The 21,606-nt window shown below is 42.3% G+C and overlaps 2 protein-coding genes across 4 annotated transcripts in view; both read left to right on the plus strand.

Moving 5' to 3' along the window:
* The window catches only part of aldh4a1 (aldehyde dehydrogenase 4 family, member A1), a 419,312-nt gene that overhangs the window by 332,029 nt on the left and 65,677 nt on the right, over positions 1–21,606 (plus strand). The window lies entirely within an intron of this gene.
* Positions 12,445–21,606, plus strand: part of LOC109917683 (intermediate filament family orphan 2-like) — a 42,492-nt gene continuing 33,330 nt past the window's right edge. Inside the window, exons 1-2 of the mRNA XM_048614980.1 lie at positions 12,445–13,590; positions 21,495–21,500. Of these exons, the coding sequence (XP_048470937.1) occupies positions 12,653–13,590; positions 21,495–21,500 (944 nt within the window). The 5' untranslated portion in view covers positions 12,445–12,652. The remainder of the gene's footprint in view (positions 13,591–21,494; positions 21,501–21,606) is intronic.

The following is a 21,606-nucleotide window of genomic DNA, read 5'->3' on the forward strand; positions in this document are numbered from 1 at the left end:
GGACTGCTTCAGTACATGCCCAAATACAGTTCAAAATATCACCACAGCATGGATTCAGTTCCTGTTCCAGCTGAGGTAAAGTTGGGATTTGCCTCCTTGCCCTCCCCCTGAGAATGGAAAGCAACGGCAAACCATCACTATGGAATGAAATGGAACCTATTTCATGTGCTTGCAGCCATTGCCATTTTTAATCCTGTCATAATGTGGCACCTTGTCAAATATCTTTTACAAATTCATACATACAACTGAAAATATACAACAACTTTTGTTTTCATATTATTTTCATATTAACATTATCAACATTTTTGACACTGCTATTGTTTTTGAAGCTGTTGACAATCCTTTGCTAGATTTCTACAGTTAGAAATTCTTTTCTAATTCTGCAGAAACTCGCTGATGAATTGTTTTTCAATTATGTTAATTAATGCCTCGCAGTCTCCTTCCAAGTCTGCACAAGCCCAGGACATAAGATATCTGGACCACTGGAATTTCTAGTCAGCATTTCCTTGAAACCAATCAAGTACTTTTATCACATTTAAATATTTTAAGATTTTTGGTTTACATCTTAATCAATTAGTAAGCCTGCATTGTCCTTTCCAGTAATTACTTGTGGAAAATACAAATAGCTCATTTCACTATCCAAATATACTGTACATTTCTGTTTAGTACACAATGTGGGGATAAAGTGAGTATATCTTTAAATCTTTTGCTGGCAAATTCATTAGCTATTTTGAAAATAAAATTGCATAATTCTTTCCAAATAGAAAATGCATAATGTTAAAAAATAATTAAGCATACAAGATTAGCTGTGTTCCTAATACAGCTGCCAAAATGCCACACATCATTGCTACTAAACTGATCAAAGGAGGTTTATGTAAAGTAAGTAAATCGCAACGTCAAAGATAGGTGTGTCGAGCAAGAATGATCAAGTCTGTGTTACATTATTCCTGCACTGCATAAATGACATAAGGCTCAATAATCACTAGCCATGTTCTGCTGAGATTAATATCTTTCCAAAGAAAGAAACCATTGGCAGGAATGAAATTCCAAGTTTGTTGGCAGCTCAATCCCTAACTGTTAGCTAACAGAATCTGACATAAATGGCTCTCTGCTTCATTCAGAAATTTAATGCAAATATTATAGATGTAGATGTGGGACACTTTTTTGTTTATTATACCTAAGGCAGTGTAATTTTCTTAAAAGGTGTTTTAAATCCTCAAGTTACTTCGCACATTTTATCCAGCCACCTATTGCCTACACATTCAATTTGCTTTCGATGAGAGAGAAATGCTGTGAACTCCCTTCAAATGTGCATCCTGTATTTATAATGTGATAAACAACTATCCCTACACAATGGGGTGTGTTTACACTACGAGCAAAGGAAATGAGCAACATTTCTGATTTTTCAGCATTTAAGTGACATCATTAGTCTGTAATTGAGTAGGTTTTGTTAGAACATGAATTGTCCTAATGTGAGCAAACAAACATTGTTCTCACAATTACTGAGCTCAACAGGTTACCTACACAGAATTAGCTGTGCCTGGAACTTCAAAGGCAAAACATTTGAAGGCTATTTTTTTTATATACAAAGAATAATTCAAATATAGATGCCAATTCTTTAAAAACAAGCAATCTACTACAACACGTTAGGTCTTTTTCAGTTTTGTTTCATACTCAAAACCTTCAGCAAATGATTCCGATAAACTGATGAACATTCCAAGGATACCAAAATGGATTCATTAAGAAAAAACAAGCAGTTAAAATGAAACTATGCCATGAAAATTGAATTCAACAGCTGACCTGTAATGTAGTTTTGAGATGGCCCTGCTAAATCTTGAGGTCCTTAACAGTTAAGGAAAGTAACCACCACTATAAATTTTTTAATGAATATATCTCTGTAGATATCATAATTGTATAGCTTAAACCAACTGCCCCACACTAGGATATGCTTGAGTTCTGTTTTTGTTTCAACTATCTTCAAGATGATTTCCAAAGTAAATATTTCAAATAAAAGCAAAATACTGCAGATGCTGGGAAGCTGAAACAAACACAGTAAATGCTTCTGAAGGAAAGTCATAGCAGACTTCAACCATTAATGCTGTTCTGCTCTAAACAAATGCTGCCAGACCTGTTACATTTCTCCAGCATTTTGTTTGTTTTAAATTTTTCAAAAAATCCATATTCCAAGTGACCATGAGCTTTCCCTTTTTTAATTGCAAAAACCATCTTTATTCATTAAAAAAAATTATCTACATTCATAGGTACTAAAGCAGTTCTGAACAGTCTTTGTGTATCAAGAAAATCAAACATTGGAATTTGACACTTGCTGCAGTTGCAAAAACCAAAGGCATTTCTTACTCATGCATAGAGATAACAAGGTGTAGAGCTGGATGAACACAGCAGGCCGAGCAGGAAAGCTGACGTTTTGGGCCTAGACCCTTCTTCAGAAAAATTTTTAAAAAGCTGTGGGAGTCAGTGGGCTTGAAATGGATATCGGTTTCCAGGTGGTTGCCAGAGATGGAAACCAAGAGGTCCAGGAAGGGGAGAGAGAGGTATCAGATGGTCCAGATGAGCTTAAGGTTGGGGTGGAAGGTGTTGGTGAAGTGGATGAACTGTTCGAGCTCCTTGTGGGAGCACGAGGCGGCACAGATACAGTTATCGATGTAATGGAGGAAGAGGTGGGGTTTAGGCCCAGTGTAGCTATGGAAGCGGGATTGTTCCACGTAACCTACAAAGCGGCAGGCAGAGCTTGGGCCCATGCGGGTACCCATAGCCACCCCCTTTGTCTGTAGGAAGTGGGAGGAATTGAAAGAGAAGTTGTTGAGGGTGAGGACAAGTTCGGCTAAGCGGATGAGGGTGTCAGTGGAGGGGGACTGGTCGGGCCTGCGGGACAGGAAGAAGCGGAGGGCCGTTAGGCAATCTGCATGGGGAATGCAGGTGTATAGGGACTGGACGTCCATGGTAAAGATGAGGTGTTGGGGACCAGAGAATTGGAAGTTTTGGAGGAGGTGGAGGACGTGGGTGGTGTCATGGACGTAGGTGGGGAGTTGCTGGATCAAGGGAGAGAAAATGAAGTCGAATTAAGTTCGGTGGGACAGGAGCAGGAGGAGAGAATGGGTCAACCAGGGCAGTCAGGTTTGTGGATTTTGGGAAGGAGATAGCAGGCAGTGCGGGGTTGGGGAATGATGAGGTTGGAGGCTGTGGGTGGGAGGTCACCTGAAGTGATGAGGTTGTGGATGGTTTGGGAGATGATGTTTTGGTGGTCAGGGGTGGGGTCATGATCAAGGGGACGGTAGGAGGAGGTGTCAGAGAGTTGGCGTCTGGCCTCAGCGATGTAGAGGTCAGTGTGCCATACTACAACTACGCCTCCCTTGTCCGTGAGTTTTATGGTGAGGTTGGGATTGGAGCGGAGGGCTGCACGTTCTGTGGGGGAGAGGTTGGAGTGGGTGAGAGGGGTGCAGAGGTTGAGGCGATTGATGTCTCGATGGCAGTTGGAGATGAAGAGGTCGAGGGAGGGTAGGAGGCTTTGGGGTGGTGTCCAGGAGGAGGGGGTGTGTTGGAGGCGGGAGAAGGGGTCAGTAGAGGGAGGGTTAGGCTCACAGTTAAAGAAGTAAGCGCGGAGGTGGTGGAAAAACTGTTCAACATCCAAGCGTGAGTGGTATTCGTTGATGTGCAGGCGGAAGGGGACAAAGGTGAGCCCTTTACTGAGGACTGACCATTCATCCTAAGTAAGGGGAAGGTCTGGGGTGATGGTGAAGACTCAGCATAGGCCCGAAACATCAGCTTTCCTGCTCCTCTGATGCTGCTTGGCCTGCTGTGTTCATCCAGCTCTACACCTTGTTATCTCAGATTCTTCAGCATCTGCAGTTCCTACTATCTCTTACTCGCGCATGACAATTTTTACATCCGTTGAGGCAACAAGAGGGTCTGACAACTGAACAAACCCTATTTATACATTGGCTGAAAATCCTTAGACAATGGTCTTTCCCCACTGTGCCTTGGCAACAAATGCCCCAAGTTTTAGTGTGTCCCTCAGCTCATAGTCCTGCAATTTGAAACGTGCCAGTCTACAATACTGGGCCGAGATCAACTCTCCACATCGGAAGACCAACAAGTTTTGGGCAGACCAAAGAATGGCTTTCACTGAGTTGGTGGTCTTCAAAATGCAGTTGTTGTTTGTCTTGATGTACATGCTGGGGTACAGATCATAGAGCACGGAAGCCTGCATTATGGAGCTGTTTGATTCAAACATCGACGAAAACCAATGCATGTCTTTTGAGAAGGCACATTCCAGAAGGAGGTATGTGACAGCCTCTTCACCAGCACAGCTACTTCAAAGGCAGTTTGTTGCAAACAGAGGAAGGGCATGCATGAAGGATCTGATAGGCAGTGCCCTTCTCACCATCAGCCAAGCTCTGTCCTAGTGCTTGTTGGAAAGTTCTGGTAATTAGGCATTTTGCCCAATGACTTTGACAGTCTGCTCAGGTAATCATGTGAAGAATCCACCCTCTCCTTTCCAACAAGGTCTTGAGGACGGTGTGTGCTGACTGCTTCCTGATAGACATTTGGTCAAAAGTGTTCTTCTTTACAAATTTTTCCATAAAGGACAGGTGATACGGAACATACTAACTACTTGGAGTATTCTGTAGTGCTAAGGCAAAACCTATCCTTCACAACACCAGGGCAGGTACAACCTCAGTACGTATTGACACTTGGTGTTTGCATACCAAGGATCTACACACAGCATAATGCAGCCACACACAAAGATGAGGGCAGCATTGGGAACATCATCTTCCCCCCCCCCCCCCCCCCCCCCCCCCCCCCCCCCCCCCCCCCCCAGCCATCCAGAGCTCTGTACATGGTGTCCCTGCGAACACAGTCCCTCTTGGACCACCTCGTGAAGTGGAAGATGGCTTGAGTGACTGCAGAGGTACACATTAGGGGAAATAGGCCAGAACTACACCACGTGCAACAACACTAAGTATACCTCACACCTGATGACCAGGTTTTTACCCACAATGGAGAGGAAGCAGTGCTCCCAAAAGCCCGGTTTCTGTTTCACCTTGGCAATGTGCTCCTCCCAGGTTTTTTGTACTCAGCCGAGCCCCTCCGAACCACAGAGGGGCACTCTGTCCTGACGCTGACGAACATGGCCTTGTTGATTTGGAATGCACTAATGATGTTGTTGTAGAGCAGTTAGATCCAATTTTGGATTCCCTTCCCCCTCCTTTAAACAAAAGATGTTATCAGAAAATACCAAGACCAACCCCCCAGGCCAGGGACAGCACTGCGTGAAACAGAGCAAAGCTCACTCTGCTTTCTCAGAACAGAAAATAAAACTGCCTTGACTTTGTTGAACAAAAATAAAGACTTTATTACTCTTTGTCGGGGGGGGGGGGGGGGGGAGGGAGCAAAATAAACAAACAAAAAAAAGCTCTCTCTTGATTCTACCCCATCAACCTCATTTGGGGAGGGACCCCAAGGGGTTGAAGTATAAATAAACTCAAGCGAAATCAAATAAACAACTAAATAAGTAAATCCCTTCTGCTGTGTTCCCATTGAACACTCCTGGGGCAGGGACAACAATGGTTTAAACTCGAAGTGCCACTGCTCATTTCAATTAAAAATAAAATTTTACCCCTCACTGATCCCCATCAAGTGCATCTGGGACAGGGACAGCACAGGGCTAAAATAAAAGTCCCCTGGCTCTTCCAAGGGGTCCAAAATCAGAACGAAGGGGGAAATATAACCGCCTTCTTCCCAGGGCATGGATTCCCTCCCCAAACCCATTTTAGAGAGCCTGTCACACATGTAGGTGTCCAGCCCCTGTCTTGCACAGAGGCGATCGTATCCAAGGAGCACAAAGCTCCCAGAGCTCTTCCTACCCAGTACAGCACAGTTTTGGTCGGGGTGTATCACTGATCCCAGAGCAGATCTGACCTGGTTGGTGATGACCTTAAACAGGATTTTGTAATCTACATTCAGCAGTAAAATTGGTCACCAATTTCTAATTTCCTTCTCCTCCCCCTTCAGATGAGGGTGATGATATCTTTGCTCATGCATTCACACGCTACCTGCCAAAAGCATACTGTCAAACATATTCAGCAGGACTTTGCCCGTCAAGTCCCACAGAACCAAATACATCTCAACTGGTAAGCTGTCGCTTCCAGGAGTTTTGTTCTTTTCAGAGGACTTGAGGGCCTTGGTCAGCTCATTCAAAGATAAGAGCTGGTCCAGTCGCTCCTGTGTGCTGTCCTCTAAGATGTCTGTGATACAGAGTGACAGGAATGACCAGGAAGCTGCGCTGTCTGTAGGCTTTGTCATACAGTCTTGCATAAAAGGATATGCCAGTCATTAGGATATCAGACTGAGATGACATTACTAACCCATCTTCATTGAGGTTGTTGATCACAGAGCTCTCTTTGTGCATCTTGTAAAACGCAAGCACATCTCATGGTGCAGACCCCAGACCACAGTATTATCGTGGAGGCCTCCAAGGCAAAGAACAAGATTTGCTGGCTCATCACCTCCTGGAAATCCTCCTTGACATCCACCCATCTGGAGGAGTAGGTTCTTTTCTGGAGTTATGACTATTTTACCCATCTCTTTTTCACCTTCTGAACACCTTTGAGGATGAAGAACCTCTTTACGTTCCCCTTGACTGCTTCCCACCAGTCCACTGGAGACTTGGAGAGGTCTCTCAGTTCTCCAATCTTTGTACTCCCTTGAGTTCCTCAATATCTTCACATTCACTTTCCACATTCCCTTGCCACCCTGTTAATCATTCTGCAGGTGACAATCGGCCAGCAGAAGGCAGTGGTCAGCAAAGAACAACGGCTTGACGTCATGCATCTGACTAAGAATGTTTAGTACACAAACAGGCTATCTATCCTGGAATGGATAGACCCATCTGGCCATGACCAGGTGTATCTCTGCTGTGCTTTGTCGTTAGACATTGTGCAGCTTGGCAACTTAACTGCTTCCATCAGAAATCTGATTGTCGCGTCCAGTTTGCTGTCAGCCCCTCCAGATCATCCATCTGCATCAACGATGCAGTTAAAGGCACCAACCAGAATGACTGGCCTGGACGTTACCAGCAGCAGTGGGAGCTGCTGAAAGACGGTCAGATGCTCACTCTTTCCTGCTGGAGTGTACCAATATTAATTAATCCAAGGGGGCATTTCTGTCCATGACATCTGCTACAAGGAGGTGTCCGCCCACCACCTACTTAACCTCAGGTGGTGAAATTGCCTCCTCACAGCAGAATACTAGGCTGGAGGAATGGCAATTATACCATTTCCCCGCCCTCCACCCCCACCTCCCTTATGTTGCGACTTAGGACATTTGTGCATATGTGCTTCCCTCTGTCTTGGGCAGGCCTTGTATAGGTGGCCTGCTTTCCCACACAAGTTGCAGCTCTTGGACTTTTTGCAGTCTTTGGTCACGTGCTCCTCCTGTTTGCAGTTCCTGCAGAGGGTGATTTTGCAGTCTGATGCCTTGTGCCCTGACCTCTTACAAATTTGGCACATTCTGGGCAGCCCCATATATGTCAGGTAGGCTCAGCTTCCTCCAATTGCAAAGCTGAAGGATGGGTGGAGGATATTCCCACTGGCATCCGCCTTCAGAGTCTTCTCGACCTGCCTTGCTGGTCCAGATCCTAAGGGCTCCACAATATCAATGTTGCCCCCTTCAAGCTATACTTACCTTCCGAAGAATGTCAGGACATTTGCTGCTGGGATGTCGGTGTTGTACAGATGGATTGTAACAACCCAGCTCCATTGTGCTGGGAGGATGAACAATGGTGCCACAAACAGGACAGAGACAGGGCCCTTACCTCCTTTCCCTTGATATACCTCAGGAGACGATCACATTGCTTCACAGTCCAGAAGATCATATTGAAACACCACCACCAGCACCCCCGCACCCCCCAACTCACTGAGGGAATCCTGCAGACAGAAAATATGTACTTCTTCGAACCCAGCACTTCAGACGATCCACTTCATGAAGAATGTCTGATTGACTGGCATTCCTTCCTCCACCTTTTTCATAGTCACCCTTACTGTGTTCTGGACATCCTGGCCTGGGGCTCAGGCACTTGCAGTGCTCATAGCTTTGGTTGAGTGCACACTGAATTTCTGTTAGGCTGAAGCCAGGATAAAAATTCACCAATAGCAGCTCAGTTCAATCAACGATCCTCCAAGATACAATCACAGTCCAGCGATGATCTCAAAATTCTCTGATGACTCGGAACTTGGAGCTTAAACTTGTTCGAGCCAAAGATGAAGGAGCCATCCTTTGATTTTTGTTTATTTCAAAACTACACTTAGTCTATATAATTTTTTTTAATGACAAAAACAGTTCAGTTCTATACGCTTAGCATATGGAGAACAAACAAACATTGGAGTTTGACTTCCCAACAGTTCCAACAAATCCAAAGGCATTTCTTACTTATGCAAGATACTATTACATCTATTTGAGATACCAGGTAGGTCCGATAACTGAAGGGGCCTCATTGTACTTTCAAAGAAAAACATCTTTGACCACAAGTCCATCAGGTCAGCATGAACCATCCTCGAGGCCTTGCAGGAAAAGGTGAGGGTGGATCCTGTTGGGTTGTTCCCTGAGCAGACTGTCAAAGTGATTTGGCAGAATGCCTCATCACTAGAGCTTTCCAACAAGCACCAAGACATAGCTTGGTGGTGAGAAGGGCAGTAACTGTGAGATGCTTCATGTATGCCCGGACTCTCTAATGGCACCACATACTGGCCATGAAGCAGCTGCCGGGGGTGGGGGGGCGGTGGGGGACACTGTCATACATCTCCTGCTGGCATGTTCCTTTGCAAAGCAAATGTGGAGAGAGGTGCAATGGTTCTTGTTGAGGTTCATCCCACACTGCTCCGTGACGCTGGACACTGTGCTCTAGGTTTGTTCTCCGCAACACACACCGAAACATCTCCTGCACTTAGAAGACCATCAACCGGTGAAAGACGCTCTATGATCTGCCCGAAATTTGTTGAAGTTTCAGTGTGGAGAACTGATCTGGACCGAGTGTTGTGGACTGGCATGTTCCAAGATCCAGGACTATGTGCTGAGGGCCACACTAAAACTTGGGGCAGATGCCACCAAGGCGCAGTGTGGAGAGACCGCCAACTAAGGAGTTTTCTGTTTTGATAATTTAGACTATCATTTTGAAATTGGGATTCCAGAGGTCAGTTTTCTGTCTGTGTGTCTGGGTCCTGGCATACATAAGTACACTTTTATATTTTTTGTACTTGACTCATTAGCACTTGTTGCAATAGCTGCAATAATGGTAATACATTTCATGGATAACCAGTGTTTTGGAAGTTAGAACAAAGGTCCTGGAAGAGGGCAAACATTTGCAAGATCTTCTAAGAGAGTGTCAGTATTGGAGCATGTAAATATTTCAAGCATTCACCAAATTGCAAAGATTGAAACAACTGATTTCAGGTGTTTTCATGTTATCATACATCATGTCTTAACTATATTATATGATCTCATTCCTCTAGTACTGATATTTTGCTCATGATGTTACAACATAAAAACTGCTGTTCGACATAACAATAAAGACATTGTACAAACGCAAGATATTGTAGCGATTTACACATAGGATGTGTCTTAATGCGTTTCACATTAATGTAATAGATGGATGCCAAATAAAGGAGGTGGGAAGAAGAGGGACCAAAAGGTATCAGTTTTGAAAGATAAAGGAAATGAACAAGTGGAAGGATTTAGATAAAGCAATTCAGAGCACAGGGCCTACAAAGTTAAAGGCACAGCTGCCTGTGATGTGATGAAGAGAGGGAAATTTCACAAATGGCTAGAATGGAGAGTTTGGGATTACATCGGATGTGGCTTTGGAATTGCAGCTCGAAGTGAGAAAGAGATTGGGAGCTGAAAGGTGGTAATTAAAGGTGGGAGGGCAATTGAAAGCCAAGATAGAAGACAACAGGAGTGATGGATAAGCAGGAAGGTGCAAGATAGAACATGGACAGAGTTGTGTAAGGGTTTCAGAACCCTGCAGCAACCTTGCGATGACTTGCAAATCATTAAGTATAAATAGCACAGTGTGGGACAGAGTTGGAATACTCTTTCTCCAAAAGACACATCTAGAGCTCTCCAAGACGCCTTAGATAGCATATTCCAAACTCCTGAACATTATTATCTAGAAGGGCGAGGGTAGTAGATACATGGGAAGTTGCATACATGCAAGTTGCTCTACAGACTTCTCATTATACTGACTTAGAAATATATTGCCATTTCTTCACTGCTGGGTCAAAATCTACAAACAGCATTGTGGATATAGCTACACCACATGGACTTACAACGGTTCAACAACGCAACTCACCATCTTGCTCTTAAGGGTAATTATTAATGAGCAATAAATGCAGGCCCAGCCAGTAAAGCCTACATTTCTTGAATAAATAAGAAAAGGCACCTGGACATGAACATACGAAAAAGATAGTTCCATCTTTACCGAGTATAACTATAACTCAGAGGCTGGTATATCTATGATTACCATGTATTTAGTATTAATGCATAATAAATCATGTTACTTTGTGGTCTAAGCTTGAAGACAGTTCTTGACTTGGCTTCTCCTTGAACAGTCTATCTTGAACCCAAACTCATAGTGTAGCATCAAACCACACAATGAAAGATAGTGACAACAATACTACCTAGAAAGTTGTGGCAGGAGTGAAGATTAAGAAACAATCTGAGATTGTCTGGAGGAGAACTGAAAATAACATTTTCAAAAAATCTTTGACAGTTTTTAAGATCAGCTCACAGTCTAAAAAGGCACAGAGTTGATCAGCTGCTGACTAGGAAACATCTCCGAATAGAAAACTCCTCTGGAAAAAATCACTAAGAACATGATCTGTTTTCTAAAAAAAAAATTATAATCAGTTAGAGGGGAAATAAGCCTTTAGAAAAGCAATTAGAGCAGTAAAACCCTACTATGTCAACATCTAGAAATTTGTATTCTGGTACATTTCCCAACATGTAAACTTATCTTGATAATATTCAGCTTAGAAAGACATTGAAAGCAGACTTTGGAATAGACAAATGGACCCTGTTGCAACAGTATTTTTGAGCAGAATATAAATGTGAATTTGTAAGAAAAAAACTGTAACATCCCCATAATGACTTATAAACAGCGTAGCCTTATTTCTCCCCATCAGTACCAGACACGGTCCCTTTTAAATTTATTACCTGTGCTTGAGGGCATGTTGGATATCCCATTTTTTCATTTTTCTCAGGGTTAGCACATAATAAAATTCCTCTTCCTCAAAGGGACCTTTGTAATTGGCCATTTGGTCATTTTTGGTAAAGCTCATTTTAAGTAATATAAATGCATGCATAAAAAGTATTGTTGCAACCAACCGAGAAGGAATTAAAAAAGACTGGAGTCAATTGTTTTTTATTCATTCATGGGATGAGGGCATTGCTGGCCAAACAGCATTTATTGCCCATCCCAAATTGCCCAGAGGGCAGTTAAGAGTCAATGACATTGCTGTGGGTCTGGAGTCACATTTAGGCCAGACCAGGTAAGGATGGCACTTCCCTTCCCTAAAGGGCATTAATGAACCAGATGGGTTTTTCCTGACAATGGATTCATGGTCATCATTAGCTTCTTAATACTAGATATTTATTGAATTCAAATTCCACTATCTGCCGTGGTAGGATTCGAACCTGGGTCCTCAGATAGTTAGATAACAAGGTGTAGAGCTGGATGAACACAGCAGGCCAAGCAGCATCAGAGGAGCAGGAAAGTTGACATTTCGGGTCAAGACCCTTCTTCAGAAAAAGGGCCAGAATGACCAAAAGCTTGGTCAAAGTTACAAAACCACAATACTGCAATTGCTGGAAATCTGAAATATAAACAGAAAATTCTGGAAACACTCAGCATGTAAGGTAGCATCTGTGGACAAAAAAACAAGAGTTACCATTTTAGGTCAATGACTTTTCATTAGAACTTTAAATAGTTAGAAATGTAACAGACTTTAAGTGGGTCAAATGGGAAAAGTGAGAAAAGAAGGGAAGGTCAGTGATATGGAAAATGAGATGAGACATTAAATAACAAGAATGGTTAGAACACAGCCAAGGAGAATATTAATAAATCAAGAAAGAGTTCTGAGGAGCAACGAATGACAGAACGACGAGCGGCTGCTTGCCCAAAAGCGAAATGGAGAAAAGACAAGACGGGAAATATGCGAAGAGGCGGAATTAAAATGGGACGGCAGATGTTAAAATCAAAAACAGGGCTTCGCCCTTCAACACATTGTACAACAGTTCCAGCTCGAGCACGCTCAGGAAAAGGCGGGAACCGCTCGCGCGTTCCCTGCCAGTGAGCTCGAGCCGTGTGGGGGTAGAACCCAATATGTCCCCGCCCCGCAGCTAGACCCAGCCTCCAGCTCTGACGCTGCGGTTTTACAGTCACCCTGAAGCCGGCCGCGACGCTATTTTGCTCTGAAGTGTTTGTCCGGCTCGGACGTGAGGCCTGGGACCGGCACCCCACCAGCGAACCGAGGACCAGGCGGCGTCCGGCCCCTGCCCAGCCCTGCTCGTCTCTCTTCCCGGGCCATGGGCTCTTGCCCGCGGCCGCTTCACTGATTCCCAGTGTCCAGCCCTGACCATGAACCCGGCGGCGATGCCTCCGCTGCTGAGCTGCGGCCTGTCTGAGCCCAACCCCGTCACGCTGGCGCTGCGGAACGACTTGGGCTCCAACATCAACCACCTCAAGACCCTCAACCTGCGCTTCCGCTGCTTTCTGGCCAAGGTCCATGAGCTAGAGCGACGCAACAAGCTACTGGAGAAGCAGCTGCAGGCGGCCCAGGGGCTGCGGAGGAACCGGCTGGGCCGCACCCGGGCTGTAGCCACCCAGACGTTGCTGGATTGCTACAGTTACTCGGTCGGCAGTTACGGTTATACTCCCAGTTCCACATACACACCCGGATCCGGTTTCTCCCCCAGCACCGGATCCGGTTACACACCCGGAGCTGGTTTCTCTAATACCGCCTCCGGCTACACACCCGGTGCCAGTTTCTCTCTGGGTATCGGTACCGGCTCCAGCTACACACCCGGTGCTGGTTTTCCTGCCGGCTCCGGCTACACTCCCGGTGCCGGCTCCGGCTACACACCCGGTGCTGGTTTTTCTCCCGGCTCCAGCTACACACCCGGTGCTGGTTTTCCTGCCGGCTCCGGCTACACTCCCGGTGCTGGTTTTTCTCCCGGCTCCGGCTACACACCCGGTGCCGGTTTTCCTCCCGGCGCCGGTTACACACCTGGTACGGCCACCAGTTCCGCTTATACTCCCGGTACCGTCTCCGCTTACACCCCCGGCTCGGGGTCTCTGCCTCACCACCATTACCCGAGCCGCCTCCCCGGAACTATTTGGAGCTTCACTCACATCAGAAAGGTGGGAGGCGGCCTAGAGACGGTGCAGGGACCCGGCGTGTCTTGGACCCACCCGGACGGAGTCGGTGTCCAGATCGATACCATCACCCCCGAGCTGCGGGCCCTGTACAATGTGCTGGCCAAAGTGAAAAGGGAACGGGACGAGTACAAGAAAAAGTGAGTGTGTGCTTTTTCACTGCGGAGCTTGGTGCAGTATGAGAGTGGGCAGCAGCTGTGGAGACTGATAAATGAGCAGTCTCGGTTATCCTGACACTGGGCAGGAGAATTATAATTCTTGAAAGTTGAAAGGCAAATCACTGGATATAACACAAATGAAGCTAACCGGATGGTTAGGGAGTGACAAAATAAACCGTTATAATGTTGCCTTGTAACGGTTAAACATTGCGCCTACATGGTTTGTATCACTCTCAGTAATCAGTAAGTTTATGATCAGTCTCAAGCACTATGTCCTGAAGAACAGATTTTATGCAAAGAGAGTGGGGTGATGGTACTAACTTTGATCTAGGAGTCTCTGATTTTCCTTCAAGGTACCTTATTAAGTTATGTTTAAGGGAGTTTTAATCGCATTCTTGGGCAGTTATTGCTTCAAGTAGTAAAACCCTAGTCAGATTGTATTTTTTTCAATAAATCTGAGATTAATGGATTATTTACATGTCATTGGTTCTTTGACAGTACACAGTGTGATCCCTAAGGGTTGTGAATTTTTTTTGGTGAATGCTTATTAAATTAACTTATTAGTTTATTAAATTTGAGGCATGAGATAGTGAAACATGAAAATGCAAAAGGAACAATATCATTTTTTAAAAGTTGTAAGATTTTGATGTACAATATAATGAGATCCTAATGATGAATATCAAGGGGCGAACCAGCATTGATGGGCCTGGGAAAGATGGGTCAGTGAGCGTTTGTGGTCAGGCAGAGAGGACCCATGTTTTTGTTTTATTGAACACTGCAACTAACCCAACAAGCCATTACTTTAACAAACATGGAAGCTCCCCTTTTATCAAATTACCCACCTACACATGTATGTGTGAGGATCATTACATGTGTAAATCCTGTAAGATATAAAAGGAGCGTAGACTTTCAAAAATTTAGCTAATTATTTCTAGTTAGATCTACTTTATTGCATGAGATCTGTTACTGGTTATGCTCTGAATTTGAGGCAAATTAAATTTCAACTTGTGTGATTGCGAGGGTTGTTTTATTTGGTTACTTTGAAGATGGATCACAAGTAATTTGTTAACCTTCAGGCAAAATTTGTATAGAGTTATGTATATGGGAAAATTATATGACTTGGCAAATTACACACCAACATTTCATCAGCAACATTGTAAATTGGTAATGTTATATGAATATTTTAAATTATCTCCCTAAATTAAGTGTCTTCATCTATGGGTGGTCTAAAAGTGACACTTAATACCAAATTATTGACCAAACCTATTCTGACTTTAGATTGGACAATTGAAAGAGATGGAAGCTAACTGTAGAGTACAGGTTATAAATTCATCTTGAATTTGTCAATGCATAACTTTGTTAATTCTTCTATTATGTTGGTGTTTGAGACATTGTATGTAACCCTGCTTTCTGTAGAGCCTGAACACATTTGTAGCAAGTTACAAATTGTAGCCTTTTAAAATAGCTTGTTTTAAAGAAATCAGGCAGTCTCCTCTTGGCTATGTATGTAAACTTTATGTATGTGGGCAGATAAAATCCGATACAGGGATGATTACTGTGTGTTGCTCCAATCTCAATACAAACAATTAATTCAATTATTTGTCATTTTGTTTAAACCTGTGAAGCTTAAATTTCTGTAACTGCAGAACAGTTCCCTGCCTCCGTGGAGCTGCACAACATTTTGCACAGATAATGTTGCAATTAAATCCTGTTGGGTTTAAATCTTACTGAGCAGCTTGCTGATCAATCTGTATAATCCTGATGCCAGTAGAGTTTTGCAGATTGTGCCCAGAATAAAATGTTTTCTAGTTATCTTGGATGTTTCGAACATCAACGAGTGAATAAAAGAAATGTCGAACGTAGTCTCTTTTTACACTGGGTATTGTAATATCGATATTACTTTAGAACCTGATGTTTTAATTCTATCATAATGTCCTTCAAATGTTTGAAAATTTATTGCCTCAGGACAACAGTAATATAAGTTCAGTAGAGAATGGAATTCACCCAGCTATAACATGTTGGTCTGTGTCAAACAGTTGCAGGTTGGAAACACAGGCATGAATCTGTGTGATGACCTGTGTTTGAAGGGATTTTTGAGTGCTTGTAAAGTAAGGTGCTTCATTGGGTGCAAGGGAAATCAGAAGACAAGATGTCTTGTGCGTTTGTCCTGTACTTTTCTCGTGCAGGGCTGCAAAGTGACACTGAGGAAATAGAGCAAGTCTTCTGTTTGCCCTCTATGTGCTTAGTTTTAGTAATCTAAAAAGGAACTATGTTGAAGTGATGAATTCAGAATACAGGCACTTTAAAATAGTTTATTTTCTCTGTTGGTAGTCACATAAAATCATTTCCCATTTGTTATAATATGGTGAGATACTGATTGTCATCTGTCTTGGAATGGAAAATCTGAGGGAAACTTAAAAGATTACACAATTGGATATTTACTGATACAGTCAACTCCACACCTGTCTGCCATAGACATCAGGTCATCGTTCATTTTTTGGCAGAGAGGCCCACCTATTTATGTTGTAGCTCTTCAAATTTAACACTTAGTGCTCTTTCCCTGATTATGGCTCTACCTTTCAAGTACTTCCAAATCCTACTTTTAAATTATAGCTTGTATCTGTGTAATCATTTGTGGTAAATCACCTGTGCTCCCATTATCCTGTTGTGTGAATTATTTTGTCTTTTTAACTTTTGAAATTATAACCCTTTGCTGTGATAGCAATCTGTTTATCTTTTCAAAGTGGGACATAGCTTTGAAGTGTTTTAATTTTCCATAACCAAAACCTCTTCGCCCCACCCTGCCCAAATAATCTTCTGTATTCCAATGATCAACAGTTTAAAAACCAAAGGAACTGCGGACGCTGTAAATCAGAAACAACAAGATAAGTTGCTGGAAAAGCTCAGCAGGTCTGGCAGCATCTGTGGAGAGAAATCAGAGTAACGTTTTGGGTCCGGTGACCCTTCCTTAGAACTATCATCGGTTCGGGGGAAGGGACACCGGACCCAAAACATTAACTCTGATTCCTGTTCACAGATGCCTCCAGACCTGCTGAGCTTTTCCAGCATCATCTCTTTTTGTTACCAACAACTGTTTCTTGTTCTTAGTTATGAACTTTTCATCCCTACTGTAATTCTGGTGAAGCTTTTCTGTGACTTTAACATGGTTCTATTATCCAAATGCATGGAATGTTTGGAACTGGAGTACTTCCAATGATGTGACCAAATGTTTTTGCACTAGTTCAATGTCACCTCCTTTTCATAATCAATATTCCTATGAATAAATCCCAAAAGCCTATTGGCTTTTATGGTATTTTCTATCTGCCTCACTTCCAACTACAATTCCTTCTGAGTACCTGTGTTGGTTTGTGTCTCGAGGGGACATTTTAAAGGAGTTGGTGGAAACTCCAGGTTACTTTCTAAATCTCCACTGACCAGCCTTTCTTTCTTTCTTTCTTTGCCATGGTATGAAATATTAATGTATACATTAACCATTGTTGTCCATCTTTGCCATTTCCAGCAAAATGTTTTATCTCACTGATCATGGTCAACCCCCTAGCTTGGTGTATGTGTTGCTCTTCACCTTAAAATGTTACAAGATTGGGTATCTGATGCAGAAATTTGTCTACCTTTGCCAGATTAATGTCTTGAAATATTTTGTTAGAAGGAGCAACTTGCTGCACAGTTTTCTTTTAAGAAAAGTGAGACAAGCATCAAGCACCCTTAGATCTTTCTGTTCCTCCACTTCTGATTTTTGAAATATAAGATACACAATGTATACCACTTACACTAAATGTGTTGGTATTAATGCAATTTGCCTATGATAAACAGTGAGTAGTTGAACCCTGATAGCTCTCTAATCAGTCAACCATTTCCTGCCTTTCTAGTTAGTTAGGCTTGACGATGTATGATTAATCTCCCTGCAGTTTTGTACTCTGGCTGTGGGAGAAAGAAACAAACAGTGTGTCATCTTTTACAGGTTAATCAGCTATACATCTCCTTACTGATTTAAAAATTAAAGAAATACAAAATTCATTCTAAATTAAAATGATAAATTTGTCAAATTGGGTAGACAGAGAGATGGCCAGGATAAAGAAAGACATCAAGAGGGAATTGAGATTTTTTTTTTAATTTTGAAAAAGTCTCCAAGAACATTTAACATCTGAAGGAGTTGGATTCCATACTTATACTCGTGTAATGTTGTTACTTTTCTGTAGCAGAGAGATTGACTGGAAGCATTTAATGCTGAACTCCATTAAATGTGCTTTAACTTGTAATGACTTTCTGTGGCAGTTTAAACATCTGCCATGCAAACACGAGTTTCATTCCACTTGGTGCTAAATGGGAACCGGTTTGCAAACTGCTATTTTTACAAAGCTAATAGCAGAGTAGCACATTTATGATAGTGCTGTCTCAGTTTCTGCTTTTTAATTGTACACCTGTCACTTGAAGTTGCTGGGTTATTTGAACAAAAATGACAGCGAATGTCATTGACATGGCCATTATTTTGGTGGCAAAGCATGTTGATTTAGCGGACCAAAGCTAGCTTGTTCAATTTCAGCCTGTTGAAAATAGATTATTGTTAGGATCTTAGATTAAGCACCAGCTCTGAATTAATGGCCAATTTCAGTTGTTTGTTTCTTTCCTAATCTCTCTCCCTCTTGACTTTTATGACTATTCTGTGTTTTTTTGATTTCAGTCACCAAGGCCAAGGGCCATTTTTGCAAATAGAGGGAATTAACAAAAATTAATGAAGAGCCTATTGAACTGTATTTACTATGTGAGCTTAATATGCTGTAAACAGCACAATTATAGTTGACTCCAGTGGTAGTTGCAAATGCTTGGTTGTGAATAGTGTTGACTACATGTAGGCTGTCCTTGTTTTCACATAGGAGATATGTTGAACTTTATGCCGTCTTTAATAATGCTCATATCTTGTCTTAATCCCAGTTTGTAATACTCTAACTTAGTATCATTAGCAAATATCAGTATTATTGTCGATAACCTCTTCAAAAATGTTAAACCAAAGATTCCAGCTTAGATCTTTTGCATACACTAGTCTCATGGCTGTTTATTGAATGTCTTCCATACATACATATGTACATGTATGTTTCCAGACATACACATATTTGTGTTAGTGATAAATTGACAGAATAATTCATTGTCTTTTAAATTTATCAAGTTTATTTTAGCCTTCCCATGATATGTGGGATTGCTGTGATGTTGGCTGGTCACACTTGAAAACCTTATTATCTTGGATTTAAGATAACAAGGTGTAGAGCTGGATGAACACAGCAGGCCAAGCAGCATCAGAGGAGCAGGAAAGCTGATGTTTCGGGTCTGGACCCTTCTTCTTGGATTTAGCATGTTTCTCTTCCAGTGAGATGCTGCCTTCTACTAACCCTCTATTTAACTGAGCTGGAGCTGGCAACTTTCCTTAAAGGTTGCATTGAAATTGCTACAATGCTTACTTAGACTGTCAACTAACTAGTTTCTGTCTAGTGAGTCATTGAAAGATGCCCAGTACAATTAGCCTTTAATATTTTCTCAATGAAGTTTTTCGGCTCAGTAGTCAGTTTTTATTCCGCTGCCAAGAACATAGTCATGTTGGACCAGATGGAGTTCACATCGACCTTTCATTTCTTTGAGCTGAAAGTTCTTTTGAACTGAGAACTTGTTTACAGAGATGCTCAGTTGTAGTAGAATACTTAAGAATTGGATAGTATATTGAAGTTCTTTTCTGACCTGAATACTAATGATTGGTATTGCGTCTTAGAGTTATTTTGTTTTCTTTCAATGCTAGAAACTTTTGGCTTCCATGATTGAGGTCTTTCCATGGCGCACGTTAACTTTTGTCATTATATCCAGGTAAATTTATGTCATGCTTGTAGAATAAGCAAAGAATATATTTTCTGTCCACTTCAGCGTCTTTGGAGGGCTGCAAATGTAGTTAACTTTCATTAAAGCTTTAACTGGCAAACAGATTCTTTGCACTGTAAAAGAACATGCAAATTGATAAAACAACATGTACAATAATCCATTTTAATAAGTTTTATTGTTTAAAATTTCAACTTCCTCTAATTGTATGAGGGGAATTGTTTATACTAAACACCGTCACGTGTTCTCTTCTAGGGCAGTCTTTGCATCTGAGTTAGTTGTGACTCCCAATGCCAAATCCAAGACTGACCATGAATTTACCTGAAAGGCATGCCCTTACAGTTTTGCATATAAGGCAATTTATTGATCACACTTGCAAGAAATGTTTGGAGGCAGAAAAGCATGAGAACTGAAAACCGGGTAAGATGGCTTTGGAATTAAAAGGAAAACATACATCCATAACTATAAGAACCAGGACAGGTGAAGCTGCATCCAGTTGTCCATTGTGGTATTTTCACAAAATGATAGCATAAATGCCTCCATTCTGGAGTTGCAAGAGGGCACATTAATTATGAATTTTAAAATTCTATGCATTTTCTTTTGAGGCTTAATTTTTGAGTATAAGTATTTCTGCAGCTTAAGCATAGTTGGTTCTATTTGCTGCCAAATCTAAGTTGGTATTAAGTAACAAACGGATGACAGAAAATTAGCCAAGTCCTCCTCTTTCAGTGAAATTTAATATTTCTAAAGCATTGGATGTTGGATGAAAAATGAGTAAAACAAATGTTGTCTTAACATTATTCAGTATCAGCGTAACATTATCCTTATGACAGCTGGCTGAAGAATGTGGAACAAGCTGCATATTAGAAAGTTTCTTGTGGCTATTAAGGCTGTCTCTGGTTTACAAAGGCATTCGGCTCCTTTAAATCTAGCTAAGAATTTTAAACAATCCATGCTTTTACATTGAGCAGGACATCTCACATGTTCACATATGTATAGTGTGACAAATAAATTGTCAAACAGAATATAGTGTTACAGCCACAGAGAGAGAATCAAAATTTAACATTTGAGAGGTTCATTGCAAAGTCTGATAACTGCAGAGAGGAAGCTGTTCTTGAACCTGATCATATGTGTATTCAAACTTTTATATCTTCTGGCCAACTGAAGAGGGTGGAAGAGAGTATGACTGGTGTGGGAGGGGTCTTTGATTATCTTGGTTGCTTTACTGAGGCAGCAAGAAGTATGGATGGAGTCAGTGGATGGAAAGCTGGCTCATAACTCTCTAGCTTTTGCAGTCTTAGGCAGAGCAGTTGCCATACCATGCTGTGATGCATCCGGATAGGATTTTTTCTGATGTTTCTATAAAATTGGTAAGAGTCTTTGTGGACATGCCAAATTTCCTTAACCTTTTGCAGAAGTAGAGGTGTTGTGATTTTTGTTTTTTTTTGACCATCATGTCAATGTGGGCGGACCAGGACTGATTGTTGGGTGATCATCACTCCCCAGGAACTTGATGCTGCTGGCCATCTCCACCTCCGAACCATTGACGCAGACTGGGGCGTGCACTCTACTCTGCTTTCTGAAGTCAATGACTAGCTGTTTTGTTTTGGGATATGGGCCAAACGCAAGCAAATGAGACTAGTTCAATTTTGTGGTCAGCATGGACAAGTTGTGCCAAAGGGCCTGTTTTCTTGCTATATGACCTTAGTAGAAATCTGAAACACACTTCCCAAAAGGCAGTGGATGCAAGGATAATTAGAATTTCTAAGAGTGCCATCAAAAGGTTCACTTACCCATTTGTGGAATATGGGCATTTATTGCCCAACCTTAGTTACCCTCAAAGGTGGTGATGAGCTGCCTTCTTGAACCGTTCCAGTCCACTTGTGTGTTGACCCACAATACCGTTAGGGTGGGAATTTCGGGATTTTGACCCAGTGACAGTGAAGGAACTTGGAGGGGATCTTGAAGCTGGTGGTGTTCCCATATGCCTGCTGCCCTTGTCCTTCTAGATGGAAGTGGCCATGGGTTTGGAAGGTGCTGTCTGAGGATCTTTGGTGAATTTATGCAGTGCATCTTGTAGATAATAGCAATGGTGCGTACTGACCATCGGTGGTGGAGGGA

Source organism: Rhincodon typus, chromosome 31 (assembly GCF_021869965.1).
Source record: "Rhincodon typus isolate 14 chromosome 31, sRhiTyp1.1, whole genome shotgun sequence".
Taxonomy (NCBI): Eukaryota; Metazoa; Chordata; class Chondrichthyes; order Orectolobiformes; family Rhincodontidae; genus Rhincodon; species Rhincodon typus.